This window comes from Eriocheir sinensis, chromosome 29, assembly GCF_024679095.1.
Source record: "Eriocheir sinensis breed Jianghai 21 chromosome 29, ASM2467909v1, whole genome shotgun sequence".
In the NCBI taxonomy this organism is placed as follows: Eukaryota; Metazoa; Arthropoda; class Malacostraca; order Decapoda; family Varunidae; genus Eriocheir; species Eriocheir sinensis.
This window is the reverse complement of record NC_066537.1, coordinates 16,177,976-16,199,472: the sequence shown is the minus strand read 5'-3', so window position 1 is coordinate 16,199,472 and position 21,497 is coordinate 16,177,976. Positions and strand designations below refer to the sequence as shown.

General features: G+C 45.0%; 1 protein-coding gene across 1 annotated transcript; it reads left to right on the top strand.

The window, feature by feature from the left end:
- Positions 1-1,469: 1,469 nt before the first annotated feature.
- Positions 1,470-21,493, top strand: LOC127005160 (monocarboxylate transporter 12-like). The gene is made up of 7 exons (XM_050873801.1): positions 1,470-1,524; positions 7,852-8,167; positions 8,426-8,662; positions 13,897-14,167; positions 14,414-15,142; positions 15,869-16,060; positions 20,465-21,493. Exons 2-7 carry the CDS (start codon positions 7,862-7,864, stop codon positions 20,623-20,625), a joined length of 1,896 nt encoding a protein of 631 aa, XP_050729758.1. The 5' UTR covers positions 1,470-1,524; positions 7,852-7,861; the 3' UTR covers positions 20,626-21,493.
- Positions 21,494-21,497: the final 4 nt, after the last annotated feature.

Genomic DNA, 21,497 nt, shown 5'->3' with positions numbered 1-21,497 from the left:
TCACTCACCCCTTATTCACTCAATCCCTTACTTTATTCATTCCCTCACTCTTTATTCACTCACTCCCTCACTCACTCCGCGCCCTGCCCTCACTCTAGGGATGGGCAAGTACCGTTAATTTGAGTACCGTTAGTACCGGTACCGAAAACTCAGGTACCGTTAGTACCAGTACCGGTACCCGAAGGAGTATTTAGTTATCTTAATGACTTCTGATGAATTTCCCATGAATTTCCCAAATAAATTTCCTGTAAAGAAAACTCTCTCTCTCTCTCTCTCTCTCTCTCTCTCTCTCTCTCTCTCTCTCTCTCTCTCTCTCTCTCTCTCTCTGAATGAAGTGAATATTTATTTTTTCAATAAAAAAATAGCATGTATAATTATTATGGATGTACTCGATCATAGTCTAATAACAATAACAACATTTATTAGCAACCTAAAAAAGAAAAAGAATCGGACATCAAGAATTATCCAGTAACTCCAATAAATAAATCAAATAATAAAATAATGGAAACGGGAGCTGTGATGGAAACGAAGAGCAGGGCAAAATGGTGGGAACTTGGGGAGACGGTCAGCGAGGCAGTGACTCAGCGTCTCCACACAGGGCCCATACCGCGTGATACCACGTGGAGGCGGGCGAGCGCCGAGCGTCACTAAGATCCAAACGGTACCGGTACTAGCGGCAATGCTCAGTGCCGAGTGATCATGAGGCTTCGCGGTACCGGGTGCCGCAAAGAATCGCTTCTTCTCGGCACTCGGTACCGGTACCTGGTGCCGCGAAGCCTCATGATCACTCGGGTGCCGGGAAGCCTCATGATCACTCGGCACTGAGCATTGCCGCTAGTACTGGTACCGTTTGGATCTTAGTGACGCTCGGCGCTCGCCCGCCTCCATGTGGTATCACGCGGTATGGGCCCTGTGTGGAGACGCTGAGTCACTGACTCGCTGACCGTCTCCCCAAGTTCCCACCATTTTGCCCTGCTCTTCGTTTCCATCACAGCTCCTGTTTCCATTATTTTATTATTTTATTTATTTATTGGAGTTACTGGATAATTCTTGATGTCCGATTCTTTTTCTTTTTTAGGTTGCTAATAAATATTGTTATTGTTATTAGACTATGATCGAGTACCCATATCACCGAGATATCCACTCACTGAGTGGTGATCTCTCTCTCTCTCTCTCTCTGAATGAAGTGAATATTTATTTTTTCTATAAAAAAATAGCATGTATAGTTATTATGGATGTACTCGATCATAGTCTAATAACAATAACAATATTTATTAGCAACCTAAAAAAAAATCGGACATGAAGAATTATCAATAAATCCAATAAATAAATCCGAGCAATCTGGTACCGGTACCGAGCAATCTGGTACCGGTGCCGAGCAATCTGGTACCAGTACCGTACCTTTTAGCTGGTACCGTTAGTACCGGTACTGGTACCGGTACCTGTCCACCCCTACCTCACTCACTCGGCGCCCTGCCCTCACTCTGAGTGGTCGTGCCTCCTGTGCTCTCCTGAGAAGCGGAAGTGAGATCCGGGCTGCGATCGTTCACAGCCTTGCTGCGTGTTGCCTGTGATTTCCCTGCGTGTGTTTCGAGTGTGTTGTTGTGTATTTTTGGGTATGATTTGGCTGTTTCCAAGTGTTTCTGCGTGTGTTTCAGAGTTTCGAGTGTGTTGTTGTGTTTCCGGTGTTTCTTGCGTGTGATTTGGCTGTTTCCGAGTGTTTCTGCGTGGGTTTCAGAGTGTTTCGAGTGTGTTGTTGTGTTTCCGATGTTTTTGCGTGTGATTTGGCTGTGTTTCCGAGTGTTCTGCGTGGGTTTCAGATTGTTTCGAGTGTGTTGTTGTGTTTCCGGTGTTTTTGCGTGTGATTTGGCTGTGTTTCCGAGTGTTCTGCGTGGGTTTCAGAGTGTTTCGAGTGTGTTGTTGTGTTTCCGGTGTTTTTGCGTGTGATTTGGCTGTGTTTCCGAGTGTTCTGCGTGGGTTTCAGAGTGTTTCCAGTGTGTTGTTGTGTTTCCGATGCTTTTGCGAGTGGCTTGGGGGTGTTGAATCGTGCTTAAGCTTGAATTTCTGACTTTTTCGAGTGTGTTTCGAGTGTGTTGTTGTGATCCCGAGTGTTTTCACGTGTGATTTGGGTGTGTCGGGTGTTCTTGCGTGAGTTTCTCGTGTGTTTCTCGAATGTTTTTTTGCGTTGTGCTTGCCGACACCTCATCCTCAGAATTCCCCTGAGGATTCAATCTGCTCCTCCTACTACACCCTCTTTAAATCAGCCGGCGGTCTACCGCCGGCTGACTTGCTGCAGTCGCCGGTCGGAGAAATCGAAAGTCGCATATGGTCGCCGGTTTACCGCCGGTCTGCCTGCTGTAGACCGGCGGTAAGCCCTCGGTCCCGGGATTATTGCCTATTTTGCCGGCGGTCAGGCCCCTATTGGCTCGAGAGTCATCGGGGACGATCGGGACCGGGACCGGGAATGTGTGAGAGCCGCCAGCGGTGACTGAAAAATCCCAGCTTGTGGCACCGGGCGGGGCGCGAACCCGCGTCGTCCTGGACGCCGCACCGTCACGCTATCCACTCAGCCACAGGGGCTGACGTGAGGTGCTTCGCTTGTCGTGTTTATGCCTAAGTTTTATTGTATTTTATTCTGATTTTTTTTCTATTTGTTTACTATTTTTTCTGCATGTGTTTCGATTTTGCGCTTCATTTATTTATTTATATATTTATTTATGTACTTTTGTGTGACTTTTTCGGACTAAGTTTTGCCTAAAGCCTCGTTCACACTATGCCGACTCTGGGCCAAGACAACCCACGACTCTAGGGTACACGAGGTCTTGGGTGTTGATGTGAAAAGGATCGGCATGTCTTGAAAGAGGTCTTGAGACTGTTGCGCCGATGTCGTGGCGGGAGTCTGGAGTCGTGAGGGGTAGCGCAAAAAAGTATTCCATGCTAAACTTTCACGACAAGAGTCGGCAAGAGTCTGGACCAACCGTCACTTCCGGTTGAGGTCTGAGGGAGGTCTGGGGCAGTCGTGACGACTGTCGTCAACAGTCTTGGCATGTCTTGAGACAGTCGTGACGACTGTCGGGGCCATTTTTCAAATTTTTACCGTTTCCTGTCGGCACAGTCGTCTGTGCCGACTACTTAAGAATGGTGAGGGACTGTCGTGACGAGTCTTCGCCTAATGAAGGACGTTCGTGACGACTGTCGGCTCAGAAATATTGGCTAACACTGCCGCCATCAAGAAATTTATATATTTATTTTGCAATCACAAGCACAATAACAACTTCTGGGCATGGTTACGTTTCGCTGGCACAAACTTGGGAGGCGCACAGTACGCACGCACACCTTTTGCCTCGATCTCTCTTGCGTTGAATGACACAACTAGGGTTGCCACCCTGAGGTCAGAAAAATGTGGAATGCAACATCTCACTCTCCAATACGGAATGGATCCATATTTAAAGGAACGGGTGGCAACCCTAAAATTTCTCGAGCATGCAATGAGTGACAGCCGCAGCACGCTGCTGGTGGAGGCAAGAGGGAGGGGGGAGGGACGTTACGTCGCGTATTTTACACGTATTTTAGGACGAACCTTTGACAAATTTTACGGGCTGGTTTTGTGATTAACCGAAAAATGCGCTCACTACAATTTTAAGATACTGAATTTCATCAGATTGACCATTCAGATAATAAAATACCGTACGGAACAAGTGCAGTTCCGTATTGGTTCAAAACGGAACGACACATTTCATTCTCGAATACAGAGCGATTCCGTATTTTAAGGAACGGCAAGGCTGCCGCCAAGACAGTCGCCAAGACAGTCGCGAAGACCGTCAGGAAGACCGTCGGCCAACTCCTTGGCAACTGTCGGCCAGCTGTCGACCAACCAGTTGACAGACAATCTGGAAGACTGTTGTCAAGACCGTCTGCGACTGTCGGCTAATCGGTCGGCAGATTCGTGGTTGTCGTTGACATGGCGCCATTTAAAAATTGACCTTTGAGACTCGTCTTAAGACTAGTTGGCAGCATGTCGCAGACATTCTGCCAACTAGTTGGCCGAATGTCCCAGACGGTCGGCAATCATGGTAACCGACACAAAGACGCCAAAAAAATCTTGGAGCGTGGGAGCCAACTTGTCAAATGCAGAAGTCGCTGGGTTGTCGTGGCCCAGATTCGGCACAGTGTGAACGGGGCTTAAGCATCATCGTCTTCGCCATCATCAGCATTATCACCATCATCATTACCAGAAAGGATCGATGCCGACCAGTGATATACTTAAAACTTCCTGATTCAGTAAACTATACCGCTCTCAACATACATTCCTAGTCAGGCCGCCCTTCCTGAAGAGGAGTGAAGAAGCTTGGTGAGTTCTTCTTAGACAGGCCCTTCTTTACACACACACACAATGTTGCGTGAGGTAGCACCTCCACATGTGTTTTGTTGTGTCACATGTCCCAAAGTACATTTTCTAGCATCAGGATTACGGTGCAAGAGTCTTGACCAAAAGGTAAACAGCGTGTCTTTTTTTTTTTTTTTTTTTTTTTTTTTGGATGGCTTGCGACTTGACGAGTGAAGAACATTTAACGGATGATGATTTCAGTTTTAAGAATCAACCACACCGTCATTTCTGCCCTGCATTTCAATGTGCCTGTCAATAATCACATATTTATTATGTCAGACCACTAGTGGGTGCGTGCCTTGACACACTGAACACCAAGGTCCCACGGAAAATGACTTGCGAGCTTCTGCACCAAGAAATGTTTATCTCTGGGATGTTGGAAACTTTCCGCTGTAGCTCCACATCCACACATTAAGTCAGGTCGCCTCATATATTTCTCGGGCGAAGTAGAAATACGGTGTGAAGGCCTCGTTTACAATAAGGAATCTGTGGAATATTTCAAATCCTTTTATTACAAATCCTTTTATTACATGCCTCGTACAGGCCTGCCGGCCTCTTGCAGACTCCTGCGTTCTTATGTTCTTATGTTCTTATGTTCTTATATACATGTTAATTCCTAGTCAGGCCGCCCGTCATGTAAGGTATGTGGCTTTAGGCCCATGTTCACACGAAAAGATGCTGACCCGTGGGATGGAAGCATGGTCGCCTCCTCCCGTCTGATCTGGAAGCCGTTTGTTTCCCCATTTTCAAACCTCTTTTTACATTCAGAATCAGTATCGCTTATATAACCCTTGGTCCAGTGCTCACCAGAGACGTTCGATTATACGACACACTTACCCAAAGATGTTCGCACTGGGAGAGAACCACAAGAGAGGCCACAAACTGCCCGTGTGAGGCCGCCCACCTCCCCGCTGCCCGTGGAGGCGTTCGAACATGTATGGTGTCAAGTTGGTCACACGTGTGAAGAAGCGATAACAGTATTTATATTAGTCGCAGGCTGTGGTTTACTACGTCCATGAAAAATAACATACGACTGATTGACTGTTAACTCGTCGGTTTACCGGTAACACGAAAAATTATATACACATTTCCATTGTGGTTCTCCGATATCTGCTTCAGCCACATAGTTAATGTAAATAATGAAGAGCACTGGACCAAGAACCGAGCACTGAGGGACGTCACTAGTGACAGGCGCCCACTCTGAGTTATATCCATCAATCACCATTCTTTGCTGTCTGTTGCTCAACTAATTCGCAATCCATTGGTGTACTTGACTGGCAATACCTAGTTACTTTAATTTATAAAGTAATTTACGGTGTGGAACTTTATCAAACGCTTTCTGGAAATCAAGATAGACTATGTCCAGTGATCTAGTTACGTCATAGACTGAGAAGAGGTCGTTATGAAAGGTCAGTAGGTTTGATAGGCAGGATCTCTTGTTACGGAAGCCATGTTGTGAATCTTTAATTATTGAGTGGCTTTGAAGGTAGCTCACAATTTTGTCTTTAATTATGCTCTCGACTAGCTTACCTACAACTGTAATTACCTGGTATATTTTTGTCTCCTTTCTTAAAAACCGGTGTTACGGTAGTCTTTTTTTTTCCAATACAAATGGGAGATGCCTTGTCGCTAGGATATATTTAATACGGTTGTGAGAGAGGAGAGTATTTCGCTCTGTTTCTTTAAATAGTATATGATATTTTATATTGTCGGGTCCAGGACTTTTATTAATATTTTGTTTTAAGGGACTGGAGAGCATTTAGGACTTCATTGGTACTTATTATAAAGTTAGGCAATGCATGAACGAGATGTACTTTAGTACTGTTGTTGTCGCTGGTGTTGGTGGTAGTGGTGTGAAGACTGATAGTATTAAATACCGAGGAGAAATAAATATTTAACAAGTTCGCAACGTGTTGGCAGTGTTCTAGTCACTAATTCACCGTCACTGTTAGTTAGAGTCCATTTCCACTTTTGATCGCCTTCTTGTTGTTTATATAACTGAAGAAGGATTTCGGATTATTTTTACAGTTGGCTGCAATATTTTCTTCATATCCACGCTTTGCCTGACATAGTAATCTTTTTACTCGCCGCCTGGCATCATAATAAAGTCTAATGTTTTCAGGCGTGTTCTGCTCTTTCTTTAACCTATAAGACAAATTTTCCTCCTATAGAAGAATGTTTAATTTCGCTATTAAACCAAGGTGGACTTTTATTAGTGTTACTACGCTTCTCGCAATACGGGACAAATGTGTTCTGCTGAGTAAGTAATTGATTTTTAAAGTTTAGCCAGACGTCCTCTACGTTGCAATCATCTGATAGTTGTATTTCTGTTAGTTTTTGTCGGATTTCTACGAAATTTGCTCTTTTGAAATTGGGCGCCATTACTATATTTTCAATCACTGATGTTTGAGCTCTAATGTCGACGCGCTCTAATTCATGATCGCAAAAACCGAGGTGTTCTCCTACCGTGACATTACTGACTAGGTTATCTTAGGTCGCTATAACAAGGTCAAGTGTGTTATTTTGTCGAGTTGGCTCAATAACCATTTGACTTAAGATAATTATCTTCTAGAAATTCGATCATTCTATATGACTTGCCTTCTGTACCTGACAGTGTCACCCAGTCAGTATGAGGGAGATTAAAGTCTCCTGATATCATTGAGTCGCTGTTATTAAGTGACTGCCTTAAAACATTGTACATTTCAACATCATCTTCGAGTGATTGACCCGGAGGCCTATAGGTGACGGATATATTCAAATTATTTTTTTTTAATATTTACTCGCACGCACAAATGTTCAACGTTACTGTCTCTTGGTGTTCTGTCAGTGGGTTGCAAATAGCTTTTGACATAAAGGGCGACACCACCACCTCTACGGTTCACGCGATCTTTGTTGAAGAGTCTGTAGCCATCTATGTTGTATTCTGAACTTAAATCAATATATGTGGTATCAATAAAGGTTTCGGTTAGAGCAATTACGTCAAAATATTATGTTGGAACAAGACATCTCCATTGTTTAAACTTGTTTCTTAGGCTACGCGCATTGAAACTTAGGTATTTTAGATTCTCTTGAGGTTTAGTAATGGAGGCGGTGTTATTTGCTGTTCCACGGTTTCGCGGTGGTTGTGTTACATGCCGTCTATTCACACGGCCGGGGTGGTGAGACGCGGCCGAGAGCAGTGTTTAGACCGGGAGAGAGAGAGAGAGAGAGAGAGAGAGAGAGAGAGAGAGAGAGAGAGAGAGAGAGAGAGAGAGAGATTACACTTCTCATCCTCGTAGGCCTTCTGAACGATGAAGCACCTCTAGTAATACTTTTCTTTTATTTCACAAGCAAAAGTAGCTACTTATTCGCCTACATTTATCTAATATTGAATAGTGTTGAATTTATTTATCCTGTCTATTCTGTCTACTTATCTCCTCAAATAGCAGAACTTTCCCCTCAGTCTTTTCACTCCTTAATTCCAGCGTCCTCGACATGCCGTCCCTCGCTGTCCAGGAATCTCTCTCTCCCAACGTCTCGTGGGAAGCGGACGAGAAGCCACTCAACTTGGACGCTTCTTGTCACATTGAGCAGCAGACGGACGGAGGAGGTCACGATGACGCTCAGTCCGAAGACCAAACAAGTGTGTGCGACGAGACTATCGGTTCTGAAGACTGCAAAAACTACCAGGAGGTTTTTAGATTCTCCGAGGACCACAAGGAGCATTTTGGAGACTTCGAGGACTCCAAGCAAGCTTCTGGACTAAGTCAGCAAGCGGCCAGCAAGTCTGCAACATTCAAAGTGAGTTATTAGTTGGTTACGATTGTTTAGTTATAGTCATTCATTTGATTGGTTAGTTAATTAGGAATCTTAAATCCAAGAAGATTCCAAGCTGTGTCCAGGTCAATAAGCGGCTAGGAGGTTGGCAACGCCCACAATTAGAATAGTTAGCTTGTTAGTTAATTGACCACACAGGAAGTATAGTTAAACATGAAAACTACTCTTTGTCTAACACGACAGTAAAATTTAAAACTCCATATTCTTTATCAACACATGCAGTGTGTCGTGAACGGTGGACATACTGAGGCGATGACCGATGAAACCACCATCAAGAAAAGGAGAACTGACCTGAAATGTATCGATGAAGAAGGAAAATGTTGGAAGGAGAAGGACAGGGGACTGGATGCCTCCAAAGACCGGGAGAGAGCAAAGGATAAAGGTAGTCAGGTGCTGGAACACGAGGCGCTGGACCGCGGCTGGGCGTGGCTGGTGCTGCTCGGCGCCTTCGTCATCGAGGTAAGGCACATAATATGATCCAATATTTTCGGAGCTCACACACACACACTTGAAAAGGCTTTTGTAGAGGTTGTGAGTATTTCCATGGGTAGTTTAATGAGCCTAGCAGTAGTCTGACAAGACTTCTGCACCTTCTGCATACTATGAACGTGAAAACACTCAGGAGAACCCGATCTTGGGAAATATTTTTTACGAGAGCCAAAAGCGTCTGAGACTACGGACCTATGTTCTGAGCCCTCCTTCAGGTCCCCAGATAAGAGAAACGGCTGAAGTAATTGGCAGTTCGCATAAACTCGTTCGCACACGTATATGTCTGTATTAATGCCAGTTTCAACTCGTCATCACTAATTATCAGTTCACTGCCGTACAAACGACTTTCCCAACTTCCTCCACCTCTGATGTTAGCGTACTACGTCATCTGTAAGTTCATATATCTACACGGTTAACTGTCTTTCTTGGCCTATATAATTTCTAGGTTGCCACTGTTACCTTTTTTTTTTTTTTTTTACAACAAAGGAGCCAGCTCAAGGGCACAAAAAAAGGAAACAATAATAATAAAAAAAAAGCCCGCTATTCGCTGCTCCTAAATAAAGAATCAAAAGAGGTGGCCGAAAGAAAGGTCAATTTCGGGAGGAGAGGTGTCCTGATACCCTCCTCTTGAAAGAGTTCAAGTCGTAGCCAGGAGGAAATACAGATGATGGAAGATTGTTCCAGAGTTTACCAGCGTGAGGGATGAAAGAGTGAAGATGCTGGTTAACTCTTGCATAAGGGGTTTGGACAGTATAGGGATGAGCATGAGTAGAAAGTCGTGTGCAGCGGGGCCGTGGGAGGGGGGGGAGGCATGCAGTTAGCAAGTTCAGAAGAGCAGTCAGCGTGGAAATATCGATAGAAGATAGAAAGAGAGGCAACATGGCGGCGGAATTTAAGAGGTAGAAGACTATCAGTAAGAGGAGAAGAGCTGATGAGACGAAGAGCCTTAGACTCCACTCTGTCCAACAGAGCTGTGTGAGTGGAGCTCCTCCACACGTGAGACGCATACTTCATACGAGGGCGGACAAGGCCCTTGTATATGGATAGCAACTGTGCAGGGGAGAAGAGCTGGCGAAGACGATACAGAACGCCCAACCACGAGGAAGCTGATTTAGTGAGAGAGGAGATGTGAAGTTTCCAGTTGAGATTTTGAGTTTAGGATAGATCGAGGATGTTTAGTGTTGAAGATGGTGACAGCTGAGTGTTGTCGAAGAATAGGGGATAGGTGTTTGGAAGATTGTGTCGAGTTGATAGGTGGAGAAATTGAGTTTTTGAGGCATTGAAGGACACAAGGTTCCTTCTGCCCCAATCGGAAATGATAGCAAAGTCTGAGGTTAAGTGTTCTGCAGCCTCCAGTCTGGAGTCGTGTACTTCCTGTTGCGATGACCTTCTATTGAAAGAAATTGAATAATGCAGAGTGGAGCCGTCGGCATATGAGTGGACAGGACAGTTTGTTATGGAAATAAGATCATTGATGAATAACAGGAAGAAAGTGGGTGATAGGACAGAGCCCTGTGGAGCGCCACTGTTGATAGGTTTAGGGGAAGAACAGTGACCGTCTACCACCGCAGAGATAGAACGGCCGGAAAGGAAACTGGAGATAAAGGAACAGAGAGAGGGATAGAATCCGAAAGAGGGCAGTTTAGAAAGCAAAGACTGGTGCCAGACTCTATCGAAGGCTTTCGATATGTCTAGCGCAACAGAGAAAGTATCACCGAAACGGCTAAGAGAGAACATAAGAACATAAGAACATAGGGAAACTGCAAGAGGCCGGGTGGCCTACACAGGGCAGCTCCCCAGAACCCCACTACTCACGTGATGTGTGGGTGTAGTTAGGTTTAAGGGGGTATGATCCTCGTTATACCGGCGGTACTAGGCACGCATCCAGTACCCCGTCACCTTACTGCACCCACACCTCACTGCCACCTGTCGTCCTCGTCCATATAGCTATCCAGTCTACTCTTAAAACAAGCTATCGTCCCTGCACTAACTATGTGATTGCTGAGTCTATTCCATTCCCCCACCACCCTATACTAAAAACCAATGCTACCCTATTACTAAACCAATGCTTGCCTATATCTCTCCTAAATCTTTACTTTTCTAATTTAAATCCATTACTGCGAGTTCTATCCTGCTGGCTAATCGTCAGTACTTTACTTATATCGCCTTTGTTGTAACCCTTGACCCATTTGAATACTTCTATCAGATCTCCCCGCACTCTTCGTCTCTCTAGTGAATGTAAGTTTAGATGTTTCAGCCTATTTTGATATGGGAGGTTCCTCAGCCCCTGAATCATCTTGGTCATCCTCCTCTGAACTGATTCTAGCAAGTTGATGTCCATTCTGTAGTGTGGGCACCAAAACTTGACAGCATAATCTAAGTGTGGCCTAACTAACGCTAAATAGAGTCTGAGGATGACGTCTGCACTCCTGTTGGTTACCGTCCTGTTAATAAAGCCTAATACCATGTTAACCCTATTCCTCGCACTAATACATTGCTTCCTTAGTTTTAGGTCAGAGTTAACCAACACTCCCAAATCCCTTTCACACTCAGACCTGCCTATCGCTGTGGAGTCTAAACAATAACCGTGTAATGGGTTGCGTGTTCCTACACTAAGTACGCTACACTTGGTGATGTTAAAATTCATCTGCCATTTCTCTGACCAAGCTGACAGTTTGTTGAGATCCTCCTGTAGTGCTCTAGCATCCTCCCCTGTCCTAATAGTGCGTCCTATTTTGGTCTCATCTGAAAATTTACCTATGTCACTAGTTATCCCATTGTCTATGTCATTGATGTAGATAATGAATAGAAGAAACTGAACGGGAACCCCACTGGTAACATTACCCCATTCGATTTTTTACCGTTAATGGTAACTCTGTTGTTTTCGCTAATCACATCCGCATAATCCAATCAAATACCTTCCCTCTTATCCCATGAGCCCTGACTTTATTTAACAGTCTCTGGTGAGGTACCTTATCGAAGGCCTTACTAAAATCAAGATAAACCACATCATAGCTCTCATCATTGTCAGCTGCCTCGTATACTCTATTGTAAAAGGATATAAGTTTAGTGAGGCACGACTTTCCTTAGTAAACCCATGCTGTGAGTCGTGAATTAAATTAGGTCTGTCTATATGGTCCCTAATACTATCAATCTTACCTATAACTGACGTCAAACTAATCGGCCTATACTTCTCCATAGAAGATTTGTCTCCCGTCTTAAATATTGGAATAACGTGTGCCTGCCTCCATGAAACAGGCACCACCCCTGTGTCTAGTGACCAAGAGTCAGTTAAGAGAGCAAGAAGATCACCAGTAGAACGCCCCTTGCGGAATCCATACTGGCGATCAGATAGAAGGTTAGAAGTGGAAAGGTGCTTTTGAATCTTCCGGTTAAGGATTGATTCAAAAGCTTTAGATAGACAGGAAAGTAAAGCTATAGGGCGGTAGTTTGAGGGATTGGAACGGTCACCCTTCTTAGGTACAGGCTGTACAAAGGCATACTTCCAGCAGGAAGGAAAGGTAGATGTTGATAAGCAGAGACGAAAGAATTTGACCAGGCAGGGTGTCAGCACGGAAGCACAGTTTTTAAGAACAATAGGAGGCACTCCATCAGGTCCATAAGCCTTCTGAGAGTTGAGGCCAGAGAGGGCATAGAAAACATCATTTGGAAGAATCTTAATAACAAGCATAAAGGAGTCAGAGGGAGGATGAGTAGGAGGAATATGCCCAGAATCGTCCAGGGTGGAGTTCTTACAGAAAGTTTGAGCGAAGAGTTCAGCCTTGGAGACAAATGAGACGGTAGTGCTGCCGTCAGGGTTCAAGAGAGGAGGGAAAGAGGAAGAAGTGAAATTGGAGGAGATATTTTTGGCTAGATGCCAGAAGTCTCGGGAAGAATTAGAAGGAGCAAGGTGTTGACATTTTCTATTGTTAAAAGAAGTTTTAGTAAGTCGGAGAATAGATTTGGCACGATTCCTTGCTGAAATGTAAAGGTCAAAGTTAGCGGGAGTTCGAAGGCTCTGGAACCTTTTGTGAGCTGCCTCTCTATCTTTAATAGCACGAGAACAAGCATGATTAAACCAAGGCTTTTTAGCATGAGGAGTAAAGAAAGAACGTGAAATGTATGCCTCCATTCCAGAGATAATCACTTTTGTGATGCGCTGGGCACACACAGAGGGGTCTCTTTCCTGGAAGCAGTAATCATTCCACGGGAAATCGGAAAAGTACATCCTCAGGTCGTTCCACCGAGCTGAAGCAAAATGCCAGAATCATCGCCTCTTCGGTGGGTCCAGAGGATGTACAGGAGCGTTAGGACAGGATACAGAAATAAGGTTATGATCGGAGGAGCCCAACGGAGAGGACAGTTTGACAGAGTAAGCAGAAGGATTAGAGGTAAGGAAGAGGTCTAGAATGTTGGGTCTGTCTCCAAGACGGTCGGGAATATGAATAGGGTGCTGAACCAACTGCTCTAGGTCGATGAGGAGAGCAAAGTTGTAGGCTCGTTCACCAAGCTGGTCAATGAAAGAGGATGAAAGCCAAAGCTGGTGAAATCTCATGAGATGGAGATTTCAGCAAAGGGAGAGTGAGTCAAGATGTGCCCCCCTTTAGAGTTCAAATAGTCAAAATAATTTTACATAGTTGGTAGAGTTAGGTGATAAATAAACAGCAGAAATGTAATTAGTAATAGAATGACAATGAAGTTTTAGCCAGATCGTGAAAAATTCAGAAGAGTCAGTCTTGGACACGAGAGCAGGTGATGTCGTTGCGCACGTAGGCGCAACATCAACTTTGGATGGATTGGAAGGATGAGAGATAGAGAAGAGAAGAACAGAGGTTACTGTCAGTAGCCTCAGAAACCTGTGTTTCGGTGAAGGAGAGAAGGTGAGGTTTAGAGGAGGAGAGATGGTGTTCCACAGAATGAAAATTAGAACGAAGACCGCGAATGTTGCAGAAATTTATCAATTTCTGCAACATGGTTGTCCATCTGTTGTCAGTTCTATGGGCGTTAGGACATGCCCTAATCCATTTCTTATTTTTAATCGTCATTTTAATATTTTCAACGTTGTCTAGTCCCTAACCCACGGTAGCCCCTTTCCATCTCCATATTAAACGCAGTATTTTTATCTCTTCTTTGCGTTTTTTCGCTTTCTCCCCATGTGTGCTTTTCCTGCTTCAACACTACTCACCATTTCTCACCCCCGCCAGGCTGTGATGGGTCTCCTCGTGCCTTGCTATGGGATCTTGTTTTCTGACTTGCTCACTAGCTTCAACGCGTCCTCCACGGTGGCCTCAGCGATATTCAACGTAGGAGTCTTCGTTGCCTACTGCGCCAACATGGTGGCGGGGCCGTTGATGGAGCAGTTTGGGTGGCGATGCGTGGCTGTGGGCGGCGGGCTCCTTGCCTTCGTCGGAATGGCAGCCACCGCCTTCACCCCCTCCGCCTACTTCCTTTTATTCTCTTACTCCATTCTATCAGGTGAGTCATCCAACCATTAGACACAATGGCACGCGAGTCACACAGCCACGGAACACATTAAACATAACTTTATGATATACAGTTTAACGTGTATTCCACGATATAATTTTCAGATATACAGTAAACCCTTCAGCTAATACTAATGTCAGTTTTTTTTTTTTTTTTTTTTTTTTTTTTGTCTTCCGTATCCTTCACTCATGCAGTTTCTTCCCTTCGTTCCTTCACTCATACCCTTGTTACTCTCAGCTCTCGGCCAAGGACACTGCAGTTTCGTGTCATATGCAGTCATGCCACACTACTTCAAGCGACGAATCGGCATGGCAAACGCACTCATGTCGTCGGGAGTTTGCGTCGGCGGCATAGTCGGGCCTCCGGCGATAATCTTCTTGCAGGAGCAATACGGCTTCAGGGGCGCTACTCTCATCGTGGCGGCATTCGCACTCAACTTTTGCCTTGGTGGTGCCTTATTCCGCCCGCTGCAGAGACCCAGTAACGTGAGTAAGACCACGGAGAGCACGGACAAGGGCGCCAAGGACAAAGAAGCCAAGGACAAGGAGAGCAAGTACATGCCGATCAAGAACAGGGACCTCAAGAACAGTGAGGACCAGGAGGTCACAAAGAGTATGAATAAGACTGCGGCCACGGGCGAAGACAAGGCTGGACTATGCTGTGTTGCGAGACAAATGGCCGCCTCCATGGTCACGAACATGAAACTCTTAAAAACCTCTCACGTTGCCTTTATGTCCTCCGCTGGCGCCTTGATGATGGTCGGAGAGGTGAACCTCTCCGCGCTGGTGCCCTTCGTCATTCAGGAGTACGGGCACACGCAGGAGGCGGCGGGGTGGTGCTTGTCCGTGGCCAACTTCTGCAATCTAGCTGCTCGCTTCCTCATGGCCTCCTGCACTGACTTCTCCTGGTTCCACATCCGCGGCTTCTTCATCGTCTCCGTGGCCATGGTATCCTGCTTTACAGTGGGTGAGTGACATTCCGTTCTCGCTTTACATGCGCATACACTTTTCCATTACCAGTGTGACCGATTAGAAGTTTCACCGGGCCAGAGGTTACAAAAACAAACAGGGCATGCGCGGTCACGCTCGCCGCGGAATTAGACGTTTTTCATGTGTAAGTGGCTTTGGAAATGTCCTTTATTCCCTACAGGCCTAAAAATATGTAATTAGTTTAAAATGTCCTGGAGTAAAGCCGGAAAAAAATAATAAGATAGGTCATTGCGTCTCGACTTTGTACTACACGAAATAGTCAACGAGCCATGTATTTAGGACTTTCAGCGCTCGGGATATTTTTCATTCCGCTCGGCCTGTAAACCCAAGGCGAGCAACGGCGCGTATGTCTGCAACTTTTGGTCTGTCACACCGGATCTAATCTACTTGGGGCTGCATGTATGGGATCACGTTTTCGAGACCCTGATTATATCCTTCCACATGTGATACTGACCATCTTTGTTAATGTTGCTGTACAAACCCCAGTAATCGAGAGTTCAGTATCAAACGCGTTCATAATACTCTTATAATTATTTGAGTGCCCCTACACGCTGATCAGGGGTACAAACTGACTGCTTGTGTTCCTTGCTTTAGTTAACATTCACCATTCTCTCTCTCTCTCTCTCTCTCTCTCTCTCTCTCTCTCTCTCTCTCTCTCTCTCTCTCTCTCTCTCTCTCTCTCTCTCTCTCTCTCTCTGTGCAGTGGTGGCTTTGGTACAAGATCTGACGTGGGTGACGGTGGCTCTTGGGCTGTGGGGCTTCGGCGTCGGGAATTGCTATGCGCTTCTCCCCCTCCTGTTGCTGCGGCACCTGGGCGTGGGGCGGTACATGGGCGCCCTGGCCCTCCATGGCTTGCTGACCGGGCCGGGGACGGTCATCACCGGTTTTGTGATAGGTGGGTTATGGCCCTGTGTGTGTGTGTGTGTGTGTGTGTGTGTGTGTGTGTGTGTGTGTGTGTGACTTTGAAGTGAATCGAATATCTTATTTTCTCAGACCTCAACAGAAGTATGGAGCACAGTTATGTACCCGCAAATCATCTACCGTAATTAGGTAACAGTGCAGCTTACAAAAAACACAGTAGCCATTTCATCGGACCCTTTTAAATACTGCATCCAGAAAAACTAACTTGTTTGGTATGTTCACATTTTCACCCATGCAGCATTAAAGTACTAAATTCCTCTGTTAGGTCTAGCCAGAAGTACTCCGGCATGTAGTCTCGCCTCAGCTGACTCATTGCCTGGTTATTACTCTCTAGGTCTAGGACAACATGGTGTTCATCCTCCAGCATTCCAGCATCACGTTAATGACATGCTTTCCTCTCCAGGTACATTATGTAATCTCTCTGCTGTTAATGACAATCAATTGCCAGTTGTTGTTTGTTCTAAGTTTGGTAAATATAATTCGTGATTTGTTGATCTTCAGTTTAAATATTGCTCTCTACGAGGTATACATATCTGAAAGTTACACAATCACTTCAAACTGATTTTGCCATAACATTTCTACACCAAAGAGTAGTCCACTGACCTTTAAGCCTTTGGTCCACTGTTTTCCCAGCCACACAGGGTTAGGGACTTACTGATTCAACCTTATTCCTGACAAGCTACACTTATTTACCTGCAGCAGCCATGGTGATGTGTAGTCCAGCAGTGTCCAGGTGCAACAAACACTGATACGTAACATCAGATAACTTTTCACGTTTCCCAGTGATGAGGCTAAGCCAGTAATTTAGCATTCTAATTTTCATGCCAACAGCAAGAGGATGTGCCTCAGGTCCCCATAAACAATGTATTTCTCTGCACACACAACATATGATTTGAGGATTTCATATGCAAAGTTTCTACTTACCTAATTACGGTATGTCCCCACACCCCACACCCATAGAGCGTAACAGGTAGTGTTGTAGATCTAAATAACTCCATTTGAATATCTACAGGAAGATCAAATTTCCTTCACCTGTGCATAGCTCTGGTAGCTGCTTCAATGCATTCCTGTTGACCTTTTCTAATTTTTCCATTACTACAGAATAATACTCCAAGGTGCTTATATTCTCCTAGTTTCTACACTTTCATTGCCAGATGTAAAGTTATAACCTTCAGTCCCCCTCCTTATACCACTACTTTTGTCTTACTAGTATTAGCTTCCATTTTCCACTGATTAGAGTAATTCTCCATCGCCTTAAGTGGTCGTTTATCCCCTCCTCACCTTCCCCGAAGGTGACATCGACATACATAAGCCCAAGTATTCTCAGATAAAGATCTAACCAGTCATCATTAAAATTCAAGTGTGTGCAGTTTTCACCGAAGAAATGTTCAAGACCATTTATAGACATGGCAAACAGTAAAGGACAAAGGTTTTCCCCTTGTCTGACCCCTTTGCGACACACTCAAAAACACTACGACACTTTTTTTTTTTTTTTTACAACAAAGGAGGCAGCAGAAAACAATAATAAAAAAAAAGCCCGCTACTCGCTGCTCCTAAAAAAGAAACAAAAGAGGTGGCCGAAAGCAAGATCAAATACGGGAGGAGAGATGTCCTGATACCCTCCTCTTGAAAGAGTTCAAGTCGTAGGCAGGAGGAAATACAGATGATGGAAGATTGTTCCAGAATTTACCAGCGTGAGGGATGAAAGAGTGAAGATGCTGGTTAACTCTTGCATAAGGGGTTTGGACAGTATAGGGATGAGCATGAGTAGAAAGTCGAGTGCAGCGGGGCCGCGGGAGGGGGGGAGGCATGCAGTTAGCAAGTTCAGAAGAGCAGTCAGCGTGGAAATATCGATAGAAGATAGAAAGAGGCAACATCGCGGCGGAATTTAAGAGGTAGAAGACTATCAGTAGGAGGAGGAGAGCTGATGAGACGAAGAGCCTTAGCCTCCACTCTGTCCAGAAGAGCTGTGTGAGTGAAGCCCCCCCACACATGAGATGCATACTCCATACGAGGGCGGACAAGGCCCCTGTATATGGACAGCAACTGTGCAGGGGAGAAGAACTGACGGAGACGGTACAGAACGCCCAGCCTCGAGGAAGCTGATTTAGTAAGAGATGAGATATGAAGTTTCCAGTTGAGATTTTGAGTTAAGGATAGACCGAGGATGTTTAGTGTTGAGGAAGGTGATAGCTGGGTGTTGTCAAAGAATAGGGGATAGTTGTTTGGAAGATTGTGTCGAGTGGATAGGTGGAGAAACTGTGTTTTTGAGGCGTTGAAGGACACCAGGTTCTTCTTGCCCCAACTGTGAAGCCTGGCAGTGCAGCGCTCTAACCAGTTGCGCCAGTGTGTGTGTGTGTGTGTGTGTGTGTGTAACAATAATAATCATAATGATGATGATAATAATAATAATAATAATAATAATAATAATAATAATAAACGGTTTATTTGGTTGCGGCAGCCGTCAGGCTGAAAATTTACATATTACAAATACAATTCTTCTTTGCTAGTGAAACAAGTACAAAAAGAAGGGGGACGGGGAATGGGGGTCTGATATGTGTGTGTGGGGGGGGGGGGGGGGTTGGTGCGACGGAGCTTGGGGGGGGGAGGAGGGGCGGTGGGGGGAATGCAGTGCGGTGGTGCCGAGATGGGGGGAAGGTGCGGTCTCTTCGGATGACGGTGAGGTCAGGTCACGTGTTAATCCTCAGGTCAGACGCTGGGTTCAGGTGACAGACGATGGTGGTGGTGCAGGTGGGCAGTTTATGGGGGGCGGTGGTCACTCAGGTATACCCAGGCTTGGTAAGGAGGTGCTAAGCTCCTGGGGCGGCGAGACACAGGTGGTGGTTGCTGCCCGACTGGTAGATGTAGTCATGGGAACAAGTGCACAGCGTTGATATACGTAATTGCCGTACATCTTGCTCCGAACCTGCGGCCTGAACTGACCTTCCCCTGCTGCTGGGTGACCTAGACCTAGATGATGGTATCCTTCGGGTCTTGAGGGTGTCAGCGGGGACGCTCTGGATGACGAGGCGTTGGCGACACACAGCTCACTACCCAGCAAGGATTATATACTATAAGGATAGCTCACTAAGCATTTGTTTTACCCACAATGCACCGCGGATGACGTCACACGTAAACAAATGGTGCTTGGCGGCAAACTGGTTCACGTCACTATGTTCTCACCGTAGCGTGCTCAGGGAAAATGGTGATTTGTGGTGTATATGGGTGTTACAGTGGCTCAATTGCATAAAGCCGTCAAGGTGTTAAGTTTATTAGGTTTCCTAGAGACAAACACACCTTGAAGAAGTGGATTTTGGCCTGCAAACGAAAAGATATAGTGAAAGTGATGTCAGCGCGGGTTAAGTCCAAACATTTTCCAAGAAAGTGATAACATTAAAGAAAAGCCAATAAAGCTCTATAGTGAAAGTTTAGTTAAGGTAAATTCACTTAGTTAAAAATTTGCGTAAATATTATACAATATATATGTATGTATAAAAAAAAAAAAACTTTCATTATGTATGACAGGATTAGTTACCCCTGCAAATTAAGTTGAAGAAAACTAATGTAAAAGTTAAGAAAACGTAAGCATCGATGGTAGACAGCAATATTTCTGCAGCTTGTTTACCATGTTTCTCATCATTTATATTATTGTATACTATTACCCAACACAACAGCTGCCTAATTTAATTACTTATCCTTAGCAATCAAAAAAGCGCAAAATCTGGCCATGAATAAGATTAAATAAGGGTTTTCTAGTACATTTTATACCGTGAGAGCAGGGTGAGTGAACCAGGTGACATACCGTAGTCATGACTCATGACGTCATCGATGACGTTTCAGTGAGCTATCCTTATAGAATATAATCCTTGTTACCCAGCACCATTAACACACTACACTCACTGTATGTCTATACGTTACAACATTTCACAGAAAGTTCTTTGGAGTAATGAGTTCCTCGAATGAATGAGAAGGGGCAGGGAATGGGGAGCGGAGGAAAAGGAAAAGGGTCAACACTCAACAGGACGACCCTGTGGCAGCAATGGGGAGCAGCATGTGTCACGTCTTGACCCCGTGAGGGTCAGAGTGTGTGTGTGTGTGTGTGTGAGTGAAAGTAACAAAATGAGTGAGTGAGTGAGTGAGAGACTAACAAAGTATTTACTCTTCACCCTAAAATGATACAACTACTACTAATGATAACAGCAACAACAAACCATCACCAATAATTAGCCTTTCCCAGCACCCACCACTCACTTGCAGCCCGAGTTGGAGAAGGGGCGGGACTAACCAATGATATTCACTTTATACAAAGGAAGCAAAGACTTTTGTGCCAAGGGACCGTGAATGGAGTATGATTTACTCAGAGTTACCCTTCTTACAGGTGCTCTCCGTGACTTTAGTGGTAACTACACCATCAGTCTGTGCTTCATCGGCGCCACAGTCTCCATCTCCGTCATCCTCCTCCTCCTCATGCCCACCGCCGTGGCCTATGATAAGCGAAAGGAAGACAAGCACCGAAAAAAGGACGTTGAAGTTTGGTAACTCCCGCAGCACCCACGAAAACCCATGAGACAATCAACTGCTCCGTAAGAAAACTGAAAAAAGGAGGCTGATGTTCAGTAGCTCCTCAACTCCCCGTCACAAGCGACCAACAGCGGGTAAAGATCGCTGAGATGAGAGATTAACAAGCGAAGAGAAAACCAGCAGTGTCATACGAACAGTGGTAAAGGGTTGCAGTAACCTTAGGTAGTTCTTAAGGCTCCGACCACAAGCAAAAATACCAGCAGCGGGTTAAGGACGCTGAGATGGGGGTAGACATTTGGCAGCACACAGTCCTCTTCCTTCACGTTAATGATTAATCCCTCACGAATATTGATAGAAGTAGCGGAAGGAAAGAAGAGTAAGGTGAGAGTATTGAATGCACGCTTGATAAAAAAAAAAAAAATAAATAAATAAAACTTATCATCTTCACTTGATTGCTCCAGGAATTTAAATAGTGGTCGAGGGAATGAGGCTTTTCAGTTATTAAACCTCCTAAATGTATTTGTTAATTTATCTCAAGGTGTCCGTATCGTTTATAAAATACCTAAATTACACTCAATCTTTTGGCAAGACTTCATAGTATTAGTATAAGTGTTTCCAGTGAAGAAAAAGAGATGTCAGGCACCCTCTTTCATCATATCAATAGTTGATTGCGAGATGTTAGGTCTCATGGTTGTCTGTATTGGCATTGCGACTAATTTGTTTCAGTGTATCGTGTGTCGACTCTTCAAACGATTCGAGCGCGAGCGAGGCGGGTTGTTGTCAGTCAGTGTGGGGGAGGGCAAGAAGGCGTTGGTTGCGTCTGTTGCTCCAGCCTGTTTCGCCCTCTTCTTAACATATTTCTGCTGTCTGTGCATCCCTGTTAGTGATAC

Excerpts from the sequence above, each read along its gene's own strand:
- LOC127005160 (XM_050873801.1), top strand. The coding sequence starts at position 7,862 with ATGCCGTCCCTCGCTGTCCAGGAATCTCTCTCTCCCAACGTCTCGTGG. Across the intron at positions 8,168-8,425 it reads GCAAGTCTGCAACATTCAAA|TGTGTCGTGAACGGTGGACA; the intron begins GTGAGTTATTAG and ends CAACACATGCAG. Across the intron at positions 8,663-13,896 it reads TCGGCGCCTTCGTCATCGAG|GCTGTGATGGGTCTCCTCGT; the intron begins GTAAGGCACATA and ends CACCCCCGCCAG.